Consider the following 23,212-nt stretch of genomic DNA (forward strand, 5'->3'; position numbering starts at 1 on the left):
TCTAGCTGTAAGGGGTCTGTCTTATCATCAAGCAGTATATTTTGCACTTGCTCAACATGAAGGGCATTGCACAAGTCAAATATTCTCCTCGCCATTTCAGAAGAAAAGCAGAAGCAAGAAAGAGAATATGTGTTAGGGTGCAATGTGCCTGAGAAGCACACTCTTATTTCTAACAAATAACTTCTATGACAAATCCACAAATTTAGCACTGGCTATTCATAAAACAAACTAAATAAACAATTGGGATGAATAAAAACAGCAAATTCTAATCGTCAAAGGTGTGACGCTTTGGGGCAATGAGCCCGAGAAGCCAAAACACTGATATCTGATCTCCTGCAGCTCTGCAGCACAAGAGGCTTCTCAGGTTTCACACAGCCTTTAAAGTTAGGAAGGTACTGGGAGGATGGTGTTTCCTGGACAAACCACTGAAAATAGAGAAATGAAACTAAAGGTACCGTCACACTAAGCGACGCTGCAGCGATACCGACAACGATCCGGATCGCTGCAGCGTCGCTGTTTGGTCGCTGGAGAGCTGTCACACAGACAGCTCTCCAGCGACCAACGATCCCGAGGTCCCCGGTAACCAGGGTAAACATCGGGTTACTAAGCGCAGGGCCGCGCTTAGTAACCCGATGTTTACCCTGGTTACCATCGTTAAAGTAAAAAAACAACCACTACATACTTATCTACCGCTGTCTGTCCCCGGCGCTCTGCTTCTCTGCACTCCTGCTCTGGCTGTGAGCGCCGGGCAGCTGGAAAGCAGAGCGGTGACGTCACCGCTCTGCTTTCCGGCCGCTGTGCTCACAGCCAGAGCAGAGAAGCACAGCGCCGGGGACAGACAGCGGTAGGTAAGTATGTAGTGGTTGTTTTTTTACTTTAACGATGGTAACCAAGGTAAACATCGGGTTACTAAGTGCGCCCCTGCGCTTAGTAACCCGATGTTTACCCTGGTTACCAGCGAAGACATCGCTGAATCGGCGTCACACACGCCGATTCAGCGATGTCAGCGGGAGATCCAGCGACGAAACAAAGTTCTGGACTTTCTTCCCCGACCAGCGACATCACAGCAGGATCCTGATCGCTGCTGCCTGTCACACTGGACGATATCGCTAGCCAGGACGCTGCAACGTCACGGATCGCTAGCGATATCGTCTAGTGTGACGGTACCTTAAGTGAGCGGCGCCTGTCAGATCAGTTGCCCCTGACGGAGGGTTAATATCGGCAAAAGAACACAGACAATGGACAGAGGAAGATTGGAAAAAAGTGTTATAGACAGACAAATCCATGTTTGAGGTGTTTGGATCATACATAAGAACATTTGTGAGACATAGAACTGAAAAGATGTTGGAAGAGAGCATGATGCCATCTGTCAAGCATGGTGGAGGTAATGTGATGGTCTGTGGTTGCTTTGGTGCTGGTAAAGTGGGAGATTTGTACAAGGTAAAATGGATTTTAAATAAGGCTATTACTCCATTTTGCAATGCCATGCCATACCTGGTGGACAGCGCTTGATTGGAGCCAATTTCATCCTACAACAGGACAATGGCCCAAAGCACACCTCCAAATTATGCAAGAACTATTTAGGCAAGAAGCAGGCAGCTGGTATTCTATCTGTAATGGCGTGGCCAGCGCAGTCACCAGATCTCAACCCCATTGAGCTGTTCTGGGAGCAGGTTGACTGTATCGTACGCAAAAAGTGCTCATCAAGCCAAATCAACTTGTGGAGAGGCTTCTGGAAGCATGGGGTGAAATTTCTCCAGATTACCTCTGCAAATTAACTGCTAGAATACCAAAGGTCTGTAATTGCTGCAAAGGGAGTATTCTTTGACAAAAGCAAAGTTTGAAGGAGAAAATTATTTCAAATAAAAATCTTTTTTTTTTTAACCTTGTCAATGGGGAGGGGTGGGAGAACTTGTGTATTCAGGGGGGAAACATGGAAAACTGATGGGAACCCGAACAGCACAGAGACGGAAAAGGCCATTTATTATACAATGAGGAAAAATGGCCGAGTGTGAACAGCGGCTAATCCCGATAGAGAATAACGGGGCCCCAGCACCTACCTCCACCTGCAGAGCCGCACTCCACATATATGGCTGCTCTGTGCACACAGGACCTGTGATGAGGTCACAGGAGGGGAGGAGTCAGGAGTCACATGATCAGGGGCCTCAGTGTATGCAGGACTCTGCTGTGCTGGTTGTCATGGTGCTGGATGAGGGGAAGTTTATGTGTGGGGTCAGGAGGGGTTTACAGTGTGGATGTAGCAGATTATTATTATTATTTATTTATATAGCACCATTGATTCCATGGTGCTGTACATGAGAAGGGGTTACATACAAGTTACAAATATCACATACAGTAAACAAACTAACAATGACGGACTGATACAGAGGGGCGAGGACCCTGCCCTTGCGGGCTTACATTCTACAGATCCGTGTGTGTACGAGGTGTACGGAGTGGAGCAGAGCTGTGTGTACGAGGTGTACGGAGCAGAGCCGTGTGTGTACGAGGTGTACGGAGCGGAGCCGTGTGTGTACGAGGTGTACAGAGCGGAGCCATGTGTACGAGGTGTACGGAGCAGAGCCGTGTGTGTACGAGGTGTACAGAGCGGAGCCACGAGTGTACGAGGTGTACGGAGCAGAGCTGTTTGTACGAGGTATATGGAACGGAGCCGTGTGTATGAGGTGTACGGAACGGAGCCGTGTGTATGAGGTGTACGGAGCGGAGCCGTGTGTGTACGAGGTGTACGGAACGGAGCCGTGTGTATGAGGTGTACGGAGCAGAGCCGCATGTGTACGAGGTATACAGAGCGGAGCCGAGTGTGTATGTAGCAGAGCCCTGTATGTAGCAGAGCTGGGTGTATCTGTCCCTCTGGTGTCTTCTCCCTGAGACGTATCACAAGAAATACAATTCCACCTCGTCTCCCCGATCTCTGTGCGGCCCCCCACGTCTCTGATCTTCTCATCGCTCATCAGCTTCCTACATTGGAGAGAAGCTGGTTGAGTTTTTGGTGTTTTTTTACTGATTTGAGTGAGGTAAATGGTGAAAAATGCAGAGAATTGACAGATTATTTTCTCCACCAAATCTGCAAGTCAAAAATACTCAATGTGTGCATGACACGTTAGGTCAAGTTTCTCATTCACTTTGCTGGCATCAGGGTTGCTTCAGGTTTTGCTAGCAAATCTGCAGTGTGCACAAGCCCTTAGGGTATGTTCACACTGGACATTTTTACTGCATCTTTCTGCAGCAAAACCTGATTTCTTAGAAGGAAAGAAGCTGCGGCAAAAAACGCATGACTTGGTGTGTTTGTGTTGATTTTTTTTTCCATGTGTTTTTGGGGCTAACTTGTGTCTCTTTGTACATGCTAATAAAGTTGTACGTCCCCAGAGGGAAAAAATGACTTCCTGTAGAACTATACCTCTAAATCCTTTGAAAAGCCGGCAATTCAGGTTGTGCTACAGTAAAATCACACTGACAGGTTAGAAAAGCATGGATATACAGCTGTGGCAAAAATTAAGAGACCACTGCAGTTTTATAAAAATCAGCTTCTCTACATGTCTGACAGCCATTCCATTCCAGTATCAGTTGAATTCCAACCAGAGTACACCTCATTCTACTTAACCCCTTAGTGACAGAGCCAATTTGGTACTTAATGACCGAGCCAATTTTTGCAATTCTGACCACTGTCACTTTATGAGGTTATAACTCTGGAATGCTTCAACGGATCCCGCTGATTCTGAGATTGTTTTTTCGTGACATATTGTACTTCATGTTAGTGGTAACATTTCTTCGATATTACTTGCGATTATTTATGAAAAAAACGGAAATATGGCGAAAATTTTTAACATTTTGCAATTTTCAAACTTTGTATTTTTATGCCCTTAAATCAGAGAGATATGTCATGAAAAATAGTTAATAAATAGCATTTCCCACATGTCTACTTTACATCAGCACAATTTTGGAAACAAAATTTTTTTTTGTTAGGGAGTTATAAGGGTTAAAATTTGACCAGCAATTTCTCATTTTTACAACACCATTTTTTTTTAGGGACCACATCACATTTGAAGTCATTTTGAGGGGTCTATATTATAGAAAATAATGAAGTGTGATACCATTCTAAAAACTACACCCCTCAAGGTTCTCAAAACCACATTCAAGAAGTTTATTAACCCTTTACGTGCTTCACAGGAACTGAAACAATGTGGAAGGAAAAAATGAACATTTAACTTTTTTTTGCAAACATCTTAATTCAGAACCATTTTTTTTTATTTTCACAAGTGTAAAAACAGAAATGTAACCATAAATTTTGTTATGCAATTTCTCCTGAATACGCCAATACCCCATATGTGGGGGTAAACCACTTTTTGGGCGCACCGCAGAACTTAGAAGTGAAGGAGCGCCGTTTCACTTTTTCAATGCAGAATTGGCTGGAATTGAGATTGGACGCCATGTCACGTTTAGAGAGCCCCTGATGTGCCTAAACAGTGGAAACTCCCCACAAGTGACACCATTTTGGAAACTAGACCCCTTAAGGAACTTATCTAGATGTGTGGTGAGCACTTTGAACCCCCATGTGCTTCACAGAAGTTTATAATGTAGAGCCGTGAAAAAAAAATTGCATTTTTTCTACAAAAATTATCTTTTTGCCCACAAATTTTTATTTTCACAAGGGTAACAGGAGAAATTAGACCACAAAAGTTGTTGTGCAATTTCTCCTGAGTAAGTCGATACCCAATATGTGGGGGTAAACCACTGTTAGGGCGCACCGCAGAGCTTGGAAGAGAAGGAGTGACGTTTTACTTTTTCAATGTAGAATTGGCTGGAATTGAGATTGGACGCCATGTCGCGTTTGGAGAGCCCCTGATGTGCCTTAACAGTGGAAACCCCCCACAAGTGACACCATTTTGGAAACTAGACCCCTTAAGGAACTTATCTAGATGTGTGGTGAGCACTTTGAACCCCCATGTGCTTTACAGAAGTTTATAACGTAGAGCCGTGAAAAAAAAAATCGCATTTTTTCTACAAAAATGATCTTTTTGCCCACAAATTTTTATTTTCACAAGGGTAACAGGAGAAATTAGATCACGAAGGTTGTTGTGCAATTTCTCCTGAGTACGTCGATACCCAATATGTGGGGGTAAACTACTGTTTGGGCGCACCGCAGAGCTTGGAAGAGAAAGAGTGCCGTTTTACTTTTTCAATGTAGAATTGGCTGGAATTGAGATCGGACGCCATATCGCGTTTGGAGAGCCCCTGATGTGCCTAAACAGTAGAAATCCCCCACAAGTGACCCCATTTTGGAAACTAGACCCCCCATGGAACTTATCTAGATGTGTGGTGAGAACTTTGAATGCCCAAGTGCTTCACAGAAGTTTATAATGCAGAGTCGTGAAAATAAAAAATATTTTTTTTTTCCACAAAAAAGATTTTTTAGCCCCCAAGTTTTTATTTTCACAAGGGTAACAAGAGAAATTGGATCCCAAAATTTGTTGTCCAGTTTGTCCTGAGTATGCTGGTACCCCATATGTGGGGGTAAACCACTGTTTGGGCGCACGGCAGAGCTCGGAAGGAAGGAGCGCCGTTTTGGAATGCAGACTTTGATAGAATGGTCTGCGGGCATTATGTTGCGTTTGCAGAGCCCCTGATGTACCTAACCAGTAGAAACCCTCCACAAGTGACCCCATTTTGGAAACTAGACCCCCCAAGGAACTTATCTAGATGTGTGGTGAGAACTTTGAATGCCCAAGTGCTTCACAGAAGTTTAGAATGCAGAGTCGTGAAAATAAAAAATATTTTTTTTTCCACAAAAAAGATATTGTAGCCCCCAAGTTTTTATTTTCACAAGGGTAACAGGAGAAATTGGACTGCAATAGTTGTTGTCCAATTTATCCCGAGTACGCTGATGCGCCATATGTGGGGGTAAACCACTGATTGGGTGCACGGCAGAGCTCGGAAGGGAAGGAGCGCCTTTTTAGAATGCAGACTTTGATAGAATGGTCTGTGGGCATTATGTTGCGATTGCAGAGCCCCTGATGTACCTAAACTGTAGTAACCCCCCACAAGTGACCCCATTTTGGAAACTAGACCCCCCCCCCCAAGGAACTTATCTAGATGTGTGGTGAGAACTTTGAATGCCCAAGTGCTTCACAGAAGTTTAGAATGCAGAGTCGTGAAAATAAAAAATATTTTTTTTTTCACAAAAAGATATTGTAGCCCCCAAGTTTTTATTTTCACAAGGGTAACAGGAGAAATTAGACCACTAAAGTTGTTGTCCAATTTATCCTGAGTATGCTGATGCCCCATATGTGGGGGTAAACCACTGTTTGGGCGCACGGCAGAGCTCGGAAGGGAAGGAGCGCCGTTTTGGAATGCAGACTTAGATAGAATGGTCTGTGGGCGTTATGTTGCGTTTGCAGAGCCCCTGATGTACCTAAACAGTAGTAACCCCCCACAAGTGACCCCGTTTTGGAAACTAGACCCCCCAAGGAACTTATATAGATGTGTGGTGAGAACTTTGAATGCCCAAGTGCTTCACAGAAGTTTATAATGCAGAGTCATAAAAAAAAAAATATATATATATATATATATCTTTCCACAAAAAGGATTTTGTAGCCCCCAAGTTTTTATTTTCACAAGGGTAACAAGAGAAATTGGACCCCAGAAGTTGTTGTCCAATTTATCCCGAGTATGCTGATGCCCCATATGTGGGGGTAACCCACTGTTTGGGCGCACGGCAGAGCTCAGAAGGGAGGGAGCACCATTTGACTTTTTGAGCGCAAAATTGGCTGTCGTGTTTTGAGACCACCTGATGTACCTAAACAGTGGAAACCCCCCAATTCTAGCTCCAACCCTAACCCCAACACACCCCTAACCCTAATCCCAACCTGATCCATAATCCTAATCACTAACCCTAACCATAATCACAACCCTTACCCCAAAACAACCCTAATGTCAACCCTAACCATAACCCTAATCAAATCCCTAAATCCAACACACCCCTAATCCTAATCTCAACCCTAACCCTAATCCCAATAAACCCCTAATCACAACCCTAACCTTAACCCTAATCCAAACCCTAACCCTAATCCCAACTCTAACCCTAACTTTAGCCCCAACCCTAGCCCTAACTTTAGCCCCAACCCTAACCCTAGCCCTAAGGCTACTTTCACACTTGCGTTGTTTGGCATCCGTCGCAATCCGTCGTTTTGGACAAGAAACGGATCCTGCAAATGTGCCCGCAGGATGCGTTTTTTGCCCATAGACTTGTATTGCCGACGGATCGTGACGGATGGCCACACGTCGCGTCCGTCGTGCACTGGATCAGTGTTTTGGCAGACCGTCAGCACAAAAAAACGTTCAATGTAACGTTTTTTTGTACGTTGCATCCGCCATTTCTGACCGCGCATGCGTGGCCGTAACTCCGCCCCCTCCTCCCCAGGACATAGATTGGGCAGCGGATGCGTTGAAAAACTTCATCCGCTGCCCACGTTGTGCACAATTTTCACAACGTGCGTCGGTATGTCGGGCCGATGCATTGCGACGGCCCCGTACCGACGTAAGTGTGAAAGAAGCCTAACCCTAAATTTAGCGCCAACCCTAACTCTAAATTTAGCCCCAACCCTAACCCTAAATTTAGCCCTAACCCTAACCCTAATCCTAGCCCTAACCCTACCCCTACCCCTAACCCTAGCCCTAACTCTACCCCTAGCCCTAACCCTACCCCTAACCCTAGCCCTAACCCTACCCCTACCCCTAGCCCTAACCCTACCCCTATCCCTAACCCTAACCCTAACCCTAGCCCTAACCCTACCCCTAACCCTACCCCTAGCCCTAACCCTAGCCCTAACCCTAACCCTAATTTTAGCCCCAACTGCTCTTCTCCTGCCGGCCGGCAGATGGAGACAGATGGCGGGCGCACTGCTCATGCGCCCGCCATTTTCTTACCGGAGGAAGAAGCCGGCGGCCAGGAGGAGCAGCAGGAGGACCCAGGGACACAGGTGAGTACGGCAGGGTCCCCGAATCCCCCTATTTCTCTGTCCTCTGATGTGCGATCACATCAGAGGACAGAGAATTACACTTTGACTTTTTTTTTTTTTTTTTTTTTGCAGTCGCCGGTAAACAGTTAATTACCGGCGATCGCAAAACAGGGGTCGCTAAAACCGACCCCGATCATGCTCTTTGGGGTCTCGGCTACCCCCGGCAGCCGAGAGCCCAAAGATTCACGCGGGGCCGGCCGGCGGGCGCACTGCGCATGCGCCCGCCATTTTGAAGATGGCGGCGCCAACCGGGAGACACGAGGAGCATCGGGGGAGATAGGTGAGTATTGGGGGGCCACCTGGGACCCCTTTTCTCTGTCCTCCGATGTGCGATCACATCGGAGGACAGAGAAATTAAAAAGAGATCGCGTTTTGTTTTTTTTTGCGATCGCCGGTAAACGGTTAATTACCGGCGATCGCAAATGCGGGGAGGGTAATAAACCCCCCAAATCATGTTCTCTGGGGTCTCGGCTACCCTCGGCAGCCGAGACCCCGGAGAAAATCCGACTCTGGGGGGCACTATTTACTTTTTCCACAGCGCCGTTAATTAACGGCGCTGTGGTTTAAGTACCCTTAGCGGCCGCCGTTAAAAGGCGTATCGGCGGTCGCTAAGGGGTTAATGTGCTTCTGATTAGGTCATGACCTGAATCAAATCTTATTTAATGAAAGAAAGTATAAAAAATGCTGCTGTGATGTTCACAATCCTCTTGCAATAGGAAAAGTTGGATGGCAAAACAAGTGCTAGTATTATCTCAAAAGTAATAGGAATGAAAAAATAACTTTTATCCATAACAAAGGAGACGAAAAAAAAGTATTGAGTGAGGAAAAGAAGGTCTCAATTCTGGCTTTACTAGCAGAGGGACACAGTGAGCGTCATGTTGCCTCTATCCTTAGGGTATGTGCACAAGTTGCGGATTTGGCTCCGGATCTGCAGCGAATTTGGCCCTGCGGATCCGCAGCAGTTTTCCATGCGTTGTACATTACCATGTAAACCTATGGAAATCCAAATCCGCAGTGCACATGCTGTGGAAAATTCTGCGCAGAAACACAGCATGTCAATTCTTTGGGCGGATTCCGCATTGTTTAACACCTATTCCATAATAGAAATCTGCAGGTGTAAAAACACAGGAGAAATCCACACTTAAAATGCAGGGCCATTTACTTGTGGATTCTGCAGAATCCGCGTGGAAAAATCCACAATGGAATCCGCAACGTGTGCACATACCCTTAAATTTTCTAAGATGGCAGTCCATTACAACAAGGTCAAGCAGCAGACATTGGGGACAACAAAGCTACAGACCGGCAGAGGGCGAAAACAACTCTCCACTGTCTGGGATGACCATCATCTTATTCGAATATCACTCAGCAACCGCAGGATGACATCTAGTGACCTATTAAAGGAATGGCAAATGGGGTGAGGTGCATGGCAAGAACAGTTCGTAACAGGCTCCTAGAGGCTGAACTCAAGTCATGTAAAGCTAGAAAAAAAGTCTTTCATCAATGAGAAGCAAAGGAGAGCCAGGCTGAAGATTGCCAAAGACCATAAGGATTATACCATAAAGGACTGGAGTAAGGTAATCTTCTCAGATAAGTCTAATTTTCAGCTTTGCCCAACACCTGGTCGTCTAATGGTTAGACGGAGTCCTGAAGAGGCGTACAAGCCACAGTGTCTTGCACCCACTGTGAAATTTGGTGGTGGATCGGTGATGATCTGAGGATGCTTCAGCAAGGCTGGAATTGGGAAGGTTAATCGTTGCGAAGGACGTATGAATCAAGCTCTGCTCAGGCAATGTTCCCCAACTCTGAGGACTGCATTTTCCAGCAGGACAATGTGCCATTCCATACAGCTAGGATAATCAAGGTGTGGATGAAGGACCACCACATAAAATCCCTGTCATGGCCAGCCCAATCTCCAGAACTGAGCCCCATTGAAAACCTCTGGAATGTAATTAATAGGAAGGTGGATAGTCACAAGCCATCAAACAAAGAAAAACTGCTTAAATTTTTGTACCAGGAGTGGCATAAGGTCACCCAAAAGCAGTGCTAAAGGCTGGTGGAAAACATGACAAGACGCATGAAAGCTGTGATTAAACATCATGGTTATTCCACAAAATATTGATTTCTGAACTCTTTCTGAGTTAAAACATTACTATTGCAAAACACTGCACACCACAATATGTAATCAAAAATATGAAAAGGCAAACTTTATTGATGCATAGATAAAAACATTTAAAACCAATGATGAAAACACCAAAATTACCCACAATGATCCATAAAGATATTGATAGCCAGGTAGAGGCATGTATCCTATGAAAAATGCATATAATGGTAAGACAATATGGTAACCGTACATAGAATACAACAAATAAAGATAGCCCCGTATTGCAGTGCCTCCTATATGTGCACAGACTGCCACCAAATAACTAATGTATGTAAAGGAACAAACCTAATACCAAGGTGTCAACAACGGCTACCGAAACTGATCAGTACCTGAAGCAATATATCCACCTATCTGGGACAGCGCCAGGTAAAAGTAAGAACACAAATACGGATGTACCCAGCGCTCTAACACATGGAGCTGCAATGCCCATGAACCCAAGGCATATAGACAGGTACCAGGTCTAGCTGTATGAAGCAACAAGAGCCGAGTCGTAAGAAAGGCAGAAAGCGGGGAGGCTAGGATCAGAGTGGGGACAGACCCCACGCGTATCGCCGTTACAAGGACGGCTTCGTCAGGGGAAGGGTGATGTGCACGCCATCAAAGCCAGTTTAAATACCTACATATCAGGTCAGGACATGAGCGCAACACGCCGAGGGCCGGAACCGGAAATGACGCGTGTGAGGGCGGAAAGGAATGTACGGCAGATGTCTCTGCCAGAACTCCACAATGCGCATGCGCCCGAGTGTTTCAGCGCAGCGCATTGTGTGTAATATACCATGGATGTGTAGAAAGGGGGCGGGTATCTGATAGCAACAGGAAAGAGACCAGCGGAGATTGCAACATCTGCCAGTATATGCATCCCGTCAGGGACTGTTTCTGTAACCCGACTGACTGCACTAAACATGGGCTAAAATCTTACATTAACTGTAAGACTACTAATGTAGTCTACGCTATCATCTGTCCGTGCCCACTTGTATATGTGGGGCAAACGTCTCAAGAACTGCGCCGACGCATTCAGAAACATCTCTCCACCATTAATACTGCGTCGGTGGATGCTCGTAGGGAGAAGCCTCTCACCACAGTGGCATCTCATTTTTTATCACATCACGCGGGCAGACACACAGGCACTAAGATTGTAGGTCTGGAGCATGTCAGAAGTTCGGGTAGGTGGGAGTCCCTTACTCGTAAGCTCTTACAAGCGGAAGCCCGTTGGATTTTTTTGTTACATTCTACTGCGCCTTCAGGCATCAATGAGGATCTTCTTTTTACAGGCTTTTTAGGCTGAACAACCTGTTTATTATATGTTTTGTATTTCTCCAACCAGGTTGGTTCAACGTCACGGGGCCACTCCTCATCTTTATTTGTGTCCGGACATTATACAGCAGTTTTGAGATAAGGACTCAAGCATTATCCAGTTTGCCTTCTGTTCTCTTCTCTTCTTCTCATGGGTTTTAACATCAAGTTCTTCAGCTTGGAAGATGGTCCGAATAAATCTAAGATGTTTGAAGATCTGCACTTCGTATTTCACACTCATTGGTGTACATTATGGCTGGGACCTCTGATTCTTACAGGCTTTTTAGGCTGAACAACCTGTTTATTATATGTTTTGTATTTCTCCAACTGGGTTGGTTCAACGTCATGGGGCCACTCCTCATCTTTATTTGTGTCTGGACATTATACAGCAGTTCTGAGATAAGGACTCAAGCATTATCCAGTTTGCCTTCTGTTTTCTTCTCCTCTTCCCATGGGATTTACATCAAGGTCTTCAGCGTGGAAGATGGTCTGAATGAATTTAGATGTTTGAAGATCTGCACTTCGTATTTCACACTCATTGGTGTACATTATGGCTGGGACCTCTATCGGATTTCATGTGTCTACGCTTTTTTTAACTATCTTTGCTAGCTCAGTGTGAGGGCTAGATGAACAGAAGTATGTGATAGTAGTTGCCCTGAGTACGTACCTATATATTGTGGATGGGATTCCAACTGGATTTTGTCCACTCATCTCCTATATAGGTTTATTAACAATGAGAGATATTGTTGCCCTTTTTGGGGTAGTATGAATTTTTGTTGCCACTAGGATCCTATTGGTTCCATTAATGGTCCATCCTCTCCTTGTTTTAGTGTAGCGCCTGTATGTAGTGTACAGATATTGGTGGCCCTCTTCCCAGGGTTATCTAATACCATTATTTGGTCTCGCATCCCCCTTACGTCTGCTCCCTTGTACTTATATTCCAGATTACAGCCTTGTATATTTAGTTGTAATTCTTCTTGGGGCCATTTATATGTCTTCCTTGGCTAACATTCCTCTACATAATTAATCAGGGTGATTGCAAGTCCATCCTCATGTACCTTACCATTATTTGGTCTCGCATCCCCCTTACGTCTGCTCCCTTGTATTTATATTCCAGATTACAGCCTTGTATATTTAGTTGTAATTCTTCTTGGGGCCATTTATATGTCTTCCTTGGCTAACATTCCTCTACATAATTAATCAGGGTGATTGCATGTCCATCCTCATGTACCTTACTTGGTACAGTCTTATTTGTTTTTTGTGTGCATTTTGTCTTTGTCCTTCAGTCATTTGGGTCTTTATCTCCAATAAACTTCCGTTTTTTGCAGTTGGCATGGTGTCCATGTATAGGTTATATATTTTTATTTTATTTTTTATATTTTATTTTTTGTTTGTTAATACATTATTATTATTATTTTCTCTCTTTCTCTGTGTATTCTAATAGTGCTTGTTCATTTGTGGCACTTACTGTTCATTATGCTGTCTTACCCTCCTTCTTATTTCTATACTTCGACCACATCCCTTTTGTGTTTATTTTTATTCATTTTCTTTTGTTTGTTGCTCATATCTGTATGTGGCTGCAGCCTCTATGTCTGGTTTGTTTATGTCCTGGCATTATTTCATTATAAGGGGTCTCTTTCCTGTTGCTATCAGATACCCGCCCCCTTTCTACACATCCATGGTATATTACACACAATGCGCTGCGCTGAAACACTCGGGCGCATGCGCATTGTGGAGTTCTGGCAGAGACGTCTGCCGTACATTCCTTTCCGCCCTCACACGCGTCATTTCCGGTTCCGGCCCTCGGCGTGTTGCGCTCATGTCCTGACCTGATATGTAGGTATTTAAACTGGCTTTTATGGCGTGCACATCACCCTTCCCCTGACGAAGCCGTCCTTGTAACGGCGATACGCGTATGGTCTGTCCCCACTCTGATCCTAGCCTCCCCGCTTTCTGCCTTTCTTACGACTCGGCTCTTGTTGCTTCATACGGCTGGACCTGGTACCTGTCTATATGCCTTGGGCTCATGGGCATTGCAGCTCCATGTGTTAGAGCGCTGGGTACATCCGTATTTGTGTTCTTACTTTTACCTGGCGCTGTCCCAGATAGGTGGATATATTGCTTCAGGTACTGATCAGTTTCGGTAGCCGTTGTTGACACCTTGGTATTAGGTTTGTTCCTTTACATACATTAGTTATTTGGTGGCAGTCTGTGCACATATAGGAGGCATTGCCATACGGGGCTATCTTTATTTGTTGTATTCTATGTACGGTTACCATATTGTCTTACCATTATATGCATTTTTCATAGGATACATGCCTCTACCTGGCTATCAATATCTTTATGGATCATTGTGGGTATTTTTGGTGTTTTCATCATTGGTTTTAAATGTTTTTATCTATGCATCAATAAAGTTTGCCTTTTGATATTTTTGATTACATATTGTGGTGTGCAGTGTTTTGAAGTGGTTCTTTCTCTTTTTCGTGGTCATTATATTATACCACTCCTCTGCACCCCTTTTACCCCATATAATATTTGGTAGTGCGCTGGTATCTTTCTCTTTTTAAAACATTACTATTGTTGTTTCTAAATGATTATTAATTTTTTTTTGCATTACTTGAGGTCTGCAAGCAATGCATTTTTTGCTATTTTGACCATTTCTCATTTTCAGAAAATAAATACAAAATGTATTGTTTGGAACTTCGGAGACATGTCAGTAGTTTAACAATAATAATGTTGTTTATATAGCGCCAACATATTCAGCAGCGCTTTACAATTATAGAGGGGATTTGTACAGACAATAGACATTACGGCATAACAATAATCACAGTTCAAAACAGATAACAAGAGGAGTGAGGGCCCTGCTCGCAAGCTTACAATCTATGAGGAAAAAGGGGAGACACGAGAGGTGGATGGTAACAATTGCTTTCGTTGTTCGGACCAGCCATAGTGTAAGGTTTGGGTGTTCATGTAAAGCTGTGTGAACCAGTTAACGGCCTAAAAATGTAACAGTACAGACACAGAGGGCTAATTAACTGCATAAAGTGTATGAGAACATGATGTGAGGAACCTGATTATGGTTTAAGTTTTTTGAATGGGCAACACGGAGATAGTTAGGTTAATGCATTGAGGAGGTAAACCAGTGTGAACAAATGCGTTTTTAGGGCACGCTTAAAACTGTGGGGATTGGGGATTAATTGTATTAACCTGGGTAGTGTATTCCAAAGAATTGGCGAAGCACGTGAAAAGTCTTGGAGGCGGGAGTGGGAGGTTCTAATTATTGAGGATGTTAACCTCAGGTCATTAGCAGAACGGAGAGCACGGGTAGGGAGGTAGGCTGAGACCAGGGTGGAGCTGTAGGGTGGTGCTGAGCCATGGAGTGCTTTGTGGATGAGGGTAGTAGTTTTGTACTGGATTCTGGAGTGGATGGGTAACCAGTGTAACGACTGGTACAAGGTAGAGGCATCAGTATAACGATTGGTCAGGAATATGATTCTGGCTGCAGCATTCAGGACAGATTGGAGAGGGAAGAGTTTGGTAAGAGAGAGGCCAATTAGTAAAGAGCTACAATAGTCCAGACGAGAATGAATGAGTGAAACAATAAGAGTTTTTGCAGAGTCGAAAGTAAGAAAAGGGCGAATTCTAGAAATGTTTTTGAGATGCATATAAGAAGAGCGAGCCAGTGATTGGATGTGGGGGGGTGAATGAAAGCTCTGAATCGAGTATGACCCCAAGGCAGCAGGCATGTTGCTGAGGAGTAATAGTGGAACCACACACAGAGATGGCAATGTCGGGCAAAGGTAGGTTACTAGAGGGAGAGAACACGAGGAGTTCAGTTTTTCATAGGTTCAGTTTCAGATAGAGGGAGGACATGCTGTAAGAGACAGCGGTAAGAATCACTGGTGTTTTCTATTAAGGCAGGCATGATATCAGGAGCAGATGTGTATAACTGGGTGTCATCAGCATAGAGATGGTCCTGGAAACCAAATCTACTGATTGTATAGTGCCCTATTTGACAAACAAAGAGAAGAGGAGGGGGCCTAGGACTGATCCTTGAGGAACCCCAACAGTAAGGAGGTGAGGAGGAGGAACCAGCAAAAGATACAGTGAAGGAGCAGTCAAGAGAAATAGGAGAACCAGGAGAGAACAGTGTCCTTGAGGCCGATGGAGTGTAGCATAGTGAGGAGGAGCTGATGATCCACAGTATCGACTGCTGGGGAGAGATCCAAGAGAATTAGCATGGAGTAGTGACCATTAGATTTAGCTGTTAGTAGATCATTAGAGACTTTAGTGAGGGCAGTTTCAGTAGCGTGTAAAGAGTGGAAACCAGATTGAAGAGGGCCGTGAAGAGAGTTATCTGAGAGATAGCGGGTAAGACGGGAGAATGGTAAAAACTTGAAAGAAAAGGTTCTCTTCCGCCAGCTTTTAAAAGAAAGTACCCATTTGAGGAGGCAGAATCCTCCGCATGGGATAAAGCCTCAAAACTCGATGCAGCTGTGGCTAAGGCTTGCAAAAAGAATCTCCCTTCCATTTGAGGACTTAGGGAGTTTAAATAACCCACCAGACAGAAGGGCCGACGTGTTTCTTAACGGGGATTGGGAAACATCGGCGGGGTCACTCAGACCGGCAATTGCAGCCACATTTACAGCCCGATCTCTAATGGCATGGCTAGACCATTTAGAGGAGCAGCTTAAAGTCACAATTGCAACCCTTAGAAGTACAGGAATTCCTGGGTCTCGTCTTAGACTCCAGAATGCAGTAATGTCGCCTACTAGAGGCAAAGGTGGATAGTGTTCAACGGCAGACACTCAGGGTGGTTAATAATCCGTCAGTCACACTAAGAGGGGCAATGTCAGTGTTAGGCTCACTTACGTCATGTATTCCGGCGGTTCTTTTGGCCCAGTACCACACCAGAACCCTGCAGTGGGATGTGCTGTGCAATGCTCGTCTTCTAGAAGGCCACCTTGAAGGTAGAATTTCCTTGTCCGCTGCTTCTATACAGTCCTTACGTTGGTGGTTATACATACCAAAACTACGTACAGGTGTTCCTGTAACTACGGATGCTAGCCCCAGGGGGCTGGGGAGCACACATGGGGGATATGTGGGTCCGGAGGATATGTGGGTCCAGGGGATATGGACGCAATCTGAACAAAACATCATCCAACCTAAAAGAGTTGTTAGCGGTAGAATGGGCTCTAAGAAATGTCCTTATATCCATACAGGGTCGGCACGTCAGGCTATTTTCAGACAACCAGGTAACTGTAGCCTAAATTAACCATCAAGGGGGGACTCGGTCCAGGTTGTTAATTGAAGTGGCGCATCATATCTTTCAGATAGCCGAGATTCATCTGCTGTCACTCACATCTCTTCTTATAAAGGGGTCTACTTTACACTCAAGTTTACTCACATGGGTGAGGTATACTATGTTTAAAGTTAATTATGTGCTACTAACCAGGGAGGTCCTCTCATGCTCTATAATAAAACTGATGCGGGAGAGAGGTGCCGCTCTTTTATGTCTGCTGGTTTCCTGTCCCCAAAGAGCGGATCCCCTCTCTAGTGGTGCTGTCATGGGCTCCTGAATAACACCGCTACCAGTAAGTAGCTTGTGTATTTTTTTTCCTTCCACATTCCAAAAATTCCTGCGAATCACCTGAAGGGTTAATAAACTTCTTGAATGTAGTTTTGATTATCTTCAGGAGTGCAGTTTTCAAAAAGGCGTCACTTTCTGGTATTTTCTGTCATATAGGCCCCTCAAAGTCTCTTCAAATGTTAGGTGGTCCCTAAAAAAATGGTTTTGCTAATTATGTTGTCAAAATGAGAAATCGCTGGTCAACTTTTAACCCTTATAACTTCCTAACAAAAAATTATGTTTCAAAATTCGTGCTGATGTAAAGTAGTCATGTGGGAGATGTTATTTATTAACTATGTTGTGTGACATGACTCTCTGATTTAACCCCTTTCTGACCTCGGACGGGATAGTACGTCCGAGGTCAGATCCCCTCTTTGATGCAGGGGGATCTGATGCCGGGACATGTCAGCTGTTTTGAACAGCTGATATGTGCCCGCAATAGCGATTCACCCGCCGCTATTAACTAGTTAAATGCCGCTGTTAAACGCTGATAGCAGCATTTAACCGGCGCTCCCAGCCGGAAATGAGCGCATCGCTGACCCCCGTCACATGATCGGGGGTCAGCGATGCATCAGAATGGAAACCATAGAGGTCCTTGAGACCACTATGGTTACTGATCCCGGCTACTGATGATCGCTGCTATGTAGCAGAGGCAATCGAGTTGTGCCAGCTTCTAGCCTCCCATGGAGGCTATTGAAGCATGGCAATAGTAAAAAAAAAAAAATATATAAACGTTTAAATCACCCCCTTTTCGCCCCATCCAAAATAAATCAATAAAAAAATCAAACCTACACATATTTGGTATCACCGTGATCAGAATAGCCCGATCAATAAAAAAAAAGTATTAACCTGATCGCTAAATGGCGTAGCGAAAAAAAAATTGAAACGCCAGAATTATTTTTTTTGGTCGCCGCGACATTGCATTAAAATGCAATAACGGGCGATCAAAAGAACGTATCTGCACCAAAATGGTATCAATAAAAATGGCAGGTCAGCACGCAAAAAATAAGCCCTCAACCGACCCCAGATCATGAAAAATGGAAACGCTACGGGTATCGGAATATGGCGCAATTATTTTTTTTTTTAGCAAAGTTTGGAATTTTTTTTCACCACTTAGATAAAAAAGAACCTAGATATGTTTGGTGTCTATGAACTCGTAATGACCTGGAGAATCATAATGGAAGGTCAGTTTTAGCATTTAGTGAAGATAGCAAAAAAGCCAATCAAAAAACGTGTGGGAATGCACTTTTTTTTTGCAATTTCACCGCACTAGGAATTTTTTTTCCCGTTTTCTAGTACACAACATGTTAAAACCAATGATGTAGTTCAAAAGTACAACTTGTTTTGCAAAAAATAAGCCCTCACGTGACCATATTGACCGAAAAATAAAAAAAGTTATGGCTCTGGGAAGGAGGGGAGCGAAAAACGAACACAGAAAAACGGAAAATCCCAAGGCCATAAAGGGGTTAAGGGAATAAAAAGTAAAAGTTTGAAAATTGCGAAATTTTTGCCAAATTTCATTTTTTTTCACAAATAAACGCTAGTCATATGAAATAAATTTACAACCATCATGAAGTACAATATGTCACGAGAAAACAAACTCAGAATCAGCGGTCCCAGAATCAGTGGGATCCATTGTAGCATTTCAGAGTTATGACCTCATAAAGTGACAGTGGTCAGAATTGTAAAAATTGGCCCGGTCAGGGAGGTGAAAGAGTACCAAATCTAATTGAACCCCAAAATGTATTGGCCGATTCATGGATTAAACACATTTTGTGAATTTTGCCATTAAGCTCCTAGTTAGAGAACAGCTAGCTGTGCAAAAAGTACCGAAAAACATTGAACAGTTAGATATGTCCCTTAATAATTTGTGACAATTGAGCAGAAATGATGGCCACTGAGCTTGGAGATGTCAAGGAGCGTGAAATGCATCAGCCACTGTTGTCAACAGACGAACCTTTGGTGGTGGTAGTGTTACAGTGCAGGCAGGTGTGTCTAGTTAATACAGAACTGCCCTAATCTTTGTGAATAGTACAGAGACAAGCCTTTACAAGTTGAATAACATCAATAATTGAGTAATTGTGCCTCTACATTAACATGTCACAAGTCTAATTTCATTTTCAACTATCAAAAGACTGACTGTCATTTCCTAAACAGAAAACAGGTGTGTACAGGTGCCTACTAAGAATAGCCATCTCCATATATCCAGACGACCAGTCCGTCAGCTCCTCCATTAGAAAAGAAGCTTTCCCATGCTCCATCGGCCATCATTGCATTATGCAGCTAATAAGACAGGACGGTATGTAATAAAAAACAGGGCTCTATATAATTAAATATGTAAGGGAAGGTACCGTACATAACAAGAGAGGGCACTGTATAATAAGAGATGGCAATATTCATAATAAAGGGGACTATGTAATATAAATACATTTTTGTGTGTGTGGCTATATATATATATACTAGCTATTGAACCCGTTCTACGCCCGGGTGGCTAGCATCAATATTGGTATATGGTCTCCATCCTGGTATGTGCTGCTCCATCCTGCGTCCCCATCCTGTCATGAGCTGCTCCATCCTGTGTCCCCATCCTGTCATGTGCTGCACCCATCCTGCGTCCCCATCCCGACATGTGCTGCACCCATCCTGCACCCCCATTCTGACATGTGCTGCTCCCATCCTGCACCCCCATTCTGACATGTGCTGCTCCATCCTGCGTCCCCATCCTGTGATGTGCTGCAACCATCCTGCGCCCCCATCCTGCCATGTGTTGTACCCATCTTGCGCCCCCATTGTCATGTGTTGCACCCATCCTGCGCCCCCATTCTGTCATGTGCTGCTTCCATCCTGCACCCCAATTGTGACATGTGCTGCTCCCATCCTGCACCCCCATTCTGACATGTTCTGCACCCATCCTGCGCCTCCATTCTGACATGGTCTGCACCGATCTTGCGCCCCCATTCTGTCATGTGTTGCACCCATCCTGCGCCCCCATTCTGTCATGTGCTGCTCCCATCCTGCGCCCCCATTGTGACATGTGCTGCACCCATCCTGATATGTTCTGCACCCATCCTGTGCCCCTGTTCTTTCATGTGCTGCTCCCATCCTGCGCCCCCATTGTGACATGTGCTGCACCCATCCTGCGCCTCCATTCTGTCATGTGCTGCTCCCATCCTGTGCCCCCGTTCTTTCATGTGCTGCTCCCATCCTGCGCCCCTGTTGTCATGTGCTGCTCCCATCCTGCGCCCGTTCTGTCATGTGCTGCTGCCATCCTGCGCCCCCGTTCTGTCATGTGCTGCTCCCATCCTGCGCCCCCGTTCTGTCATGTGCTGCTCCCATCCTGCGCCCCCGTTCTGTCATGTGCTGCTCCCATCCTGCGCCTGTTCTGTCATGTGCTGCTGCCATCCTGCGCCCCCGTTCTGTCATGTGCTGCTACCATACTGTGCCCGTTCTGTCATGTGCTGCTGCCATCCTGCGCCCGTTCTGTCATATGCTGCTCCCATCCTGCGCCCCCATTCTGTCATGTGCTGCTGCCATCCTGCGCCCCCATTCTGTCATGTGCTGCTGCCATCCTGCGCCCCCGTTCTGTCATGTGCTTCTGCCATCCTGCGCCCCCTGTTGTGAATTCTGTGGCAGAGCTCCCTCCTGTGGTCACAAGTGGTACTTCGGCTGATTCTCTCTGTGAGCTTCCGTTGGTGGAGGAGAGTGGTACTGCGGCTTCTGAGTTTCCTTCCTCAGGTGATGTGGTGAAGTCGTTAGGTGCTGCTCTATTTAACTCCACCTAGTGCTTTGATCCTGGCCTCCAGTCAATGTTCTAGTATTGGACCTGTTTCCTCCTGGATCGTTCCTGTGGCCTGCTGCTCTGCATAGCTAAGTTCTGCTTTGCTATTTTGTTTGCTGTTTTTTTTCTGTCCAGCTTGCTTATTTGTTTTTTTTGCTTGCAGGAAGCTCTGGAACGCAGAGGGTGTACCTCCGTGCCGTTAGTTCGGTACGGAGGGTCTTTTTGCCCCCTTTGCGTGGTTGTTTGTAGGGTTTTGTGTTGACCGCAAAGCTACCTTTCCTATCCTCGCTCTGTTCAGAAAGTCGGGCCTCACTTTGCTAAATCTATTTCATCTCTACGTTTGTCTTTTCATCTTAACTCACAGTCATTATATGTGGGGGCTGCCTTTTCCTTTGGGGTATTTCTCTGAGGCAAGGTAGGCTTATTTTCTATCTTCAGGCTAGCTAGTTTCTCAGGCTGTGCCGAGTTGCATAGGGAGCGTTAGGCGCAATCCACGGCTGCCTCTAGTGTGGTTGGAGAGGATTAGGGATTGCGGTCAGCAGAGTTCCCACGTCTCAGAGCTCGTTCTATGTTTTTGGGTTATAGTCAGGTCACTGTATGTGCTCTGACTTCTATGTCCATTGTGGTACTGAATTACCTTATCATAACAGCCCCCGTTCTGTCATGTGCTGCTGCCATCCTGCGCCCGTTCTGTCATGTGCTGCTGCCATCCTGTGCCCGTTCTGTCATGTGCTGCTGCCATCCTGCGCCCCCGTTCTGTCATGTGCTGCTCCCATCCTGTGCCACCATTGTATTTTATGCCCCCCATAAGATGCTCCATTATATATGCCCCATATGCTGCTGCCATATATATATATAAAAAAAAAAAATACCATACTCACCTATCGTCGCTGGGCGCCGAGTGCTGGGGGCCTGAGCAGGCGGGGACACCGGCGCGCTGTGGGGGTCAGGTGCCGGTATCACCGCTAGCTCAGGCCCCCCAGCATTTGCTATACTCACCTGTCTGTTCCTTTCCAGCGCTGCGCGCCACCATCTTCCGGCTCCTCTGGCTGTGACTGTTCAGTCAGAGGGCGGCGCCGGCGCGCATTAAGCACGTCATCGCGGGGGGCGTGGCCTGGCAGGCGATGTGAACAGACGTGCAACAGAGCTCTCCCGCTTCATTATCTCTGTATTAACCCCTTAGAGGCGCCGCCGAGCGCAAATCATACTCTCAGGAGTGCACATAGTCTCGGGGAGCGAGGTGTGACCCGAAGGAACGGAATCTTATCTGAGGATGACACGCAGGAGACAGAAGGAGCTGACAGCTGCGGGAAGCTCACAGGCCCAAGATGGCGCTGAGACTGCAGAGGAGGCGGCGAGGGCAAGCGCTGCTTATCAGAGGAAGATGGATGTGATTGCTAAGTTGGAGCGATTTGCCAGGTCAGAGGAGGCTGTAAATCTACAGTCAGAGGCTGGAAGTGTGGAGTCTGGAGCAGCTGGTGCCCCCGGAGATCAGCAGGAAGGAGGGGCTCAGCTACAGTGCAGTGGGTCAGACCAGGGATCTCCTACAAGGGCCGCAGGAGCTGTTCTGCCTGCACAGTCTGACATGCCAGAAATGGAGGAGCCGACTCTGAAGGACATATTTTCAGTGGTGATGTACTGTAAGTCTGCCCTGGGGGCTCTAAACCTACGAGCGGATGAATTAAAGGGAGAGATGGTCGCTTTAAACTCTGCTATGCGTAAAGTTGAAAAGAGAGTGGAAGAGGTGGAAGAAAGGGTTGGGAGTGCAGAAGATCGGATTGGTGAATTGTTAAACAGGGAAAAAAAGTATATTCAACGTATTGCTGATCTGGAGTTTAAGACTGATGACCTTGAAAACCGATCCCGCAGGAACAACCTAAGGATTGTGGGGGTCCCAGAAAAGGCGGAAGGGAGCAACCCCACGGCTTATATTGAGGCATGGCTAAAAAACGCTGTGGGTGGAGATGGCCTTACTAAGATGTTTGCCGTTGAAAGAGCGCACCGTGTGCCCACCAGACCCCTCCCCCCCGGCTCGGCCCCAAGAGTTATCTTGGCTAAAATTCTGAACTATCAGGACCGAGACATTTTGTTGAGGAAAGCCAGGAATTGTGATGAGCTGACCATTGATGGTAATCGGGTCTCCCTTTATCCGGATTACTCTGCGGCGGTCCAAAAGCTTCGGATGAAGTTTGGAGAGGTCAAGAGGAGGTTGCGAGACTTAGATGTCCGTTATTCAATGATTTACCCAGCAAAATTAAGGGTGGTGGCTCTGGATCGGGTGCATTTTTTCCAAAATCCAGAGGAGGCGTCACAATGGC

The 23,212-nt window shown here is 45.6% G+C and overlaps 1 protein-coding gene across 1 annotated transcript in view; it reads right to left on the minus strand.

Moving 5' to 3' along the window:
- Positions 1–23,212, minus strand: part of LOC138666539 (uncharacterized) — a 195,945-nt gene that overhangs the window by 101,945 nt on the left and 70,788 nt on the right. Inside the window, 1 exon segment of the mRNA XM_069754751.1 lies at positions 2,061–2,113. Coding sequence (XP_069610852.1) covers positions 2,061–2,113 — 53 coding nt within the window.

The sequence above is a fragment of the Ranitomeya imitator genome, chromosome 2, assembly GCF_032444005.1.
Source record: "Ranitomeya imitator isolate aRanImi1 chromosome 2, aRanImi1.pri, whole genome shotgun sequence".
Classification (NCBI taxonomy): domain Eukaryota; kingdom Metazoa; phylum Chordata; class Amphibia; order Anura; family Dendrobatidae; genus Ranitomeya; species Ranitomeya imitator.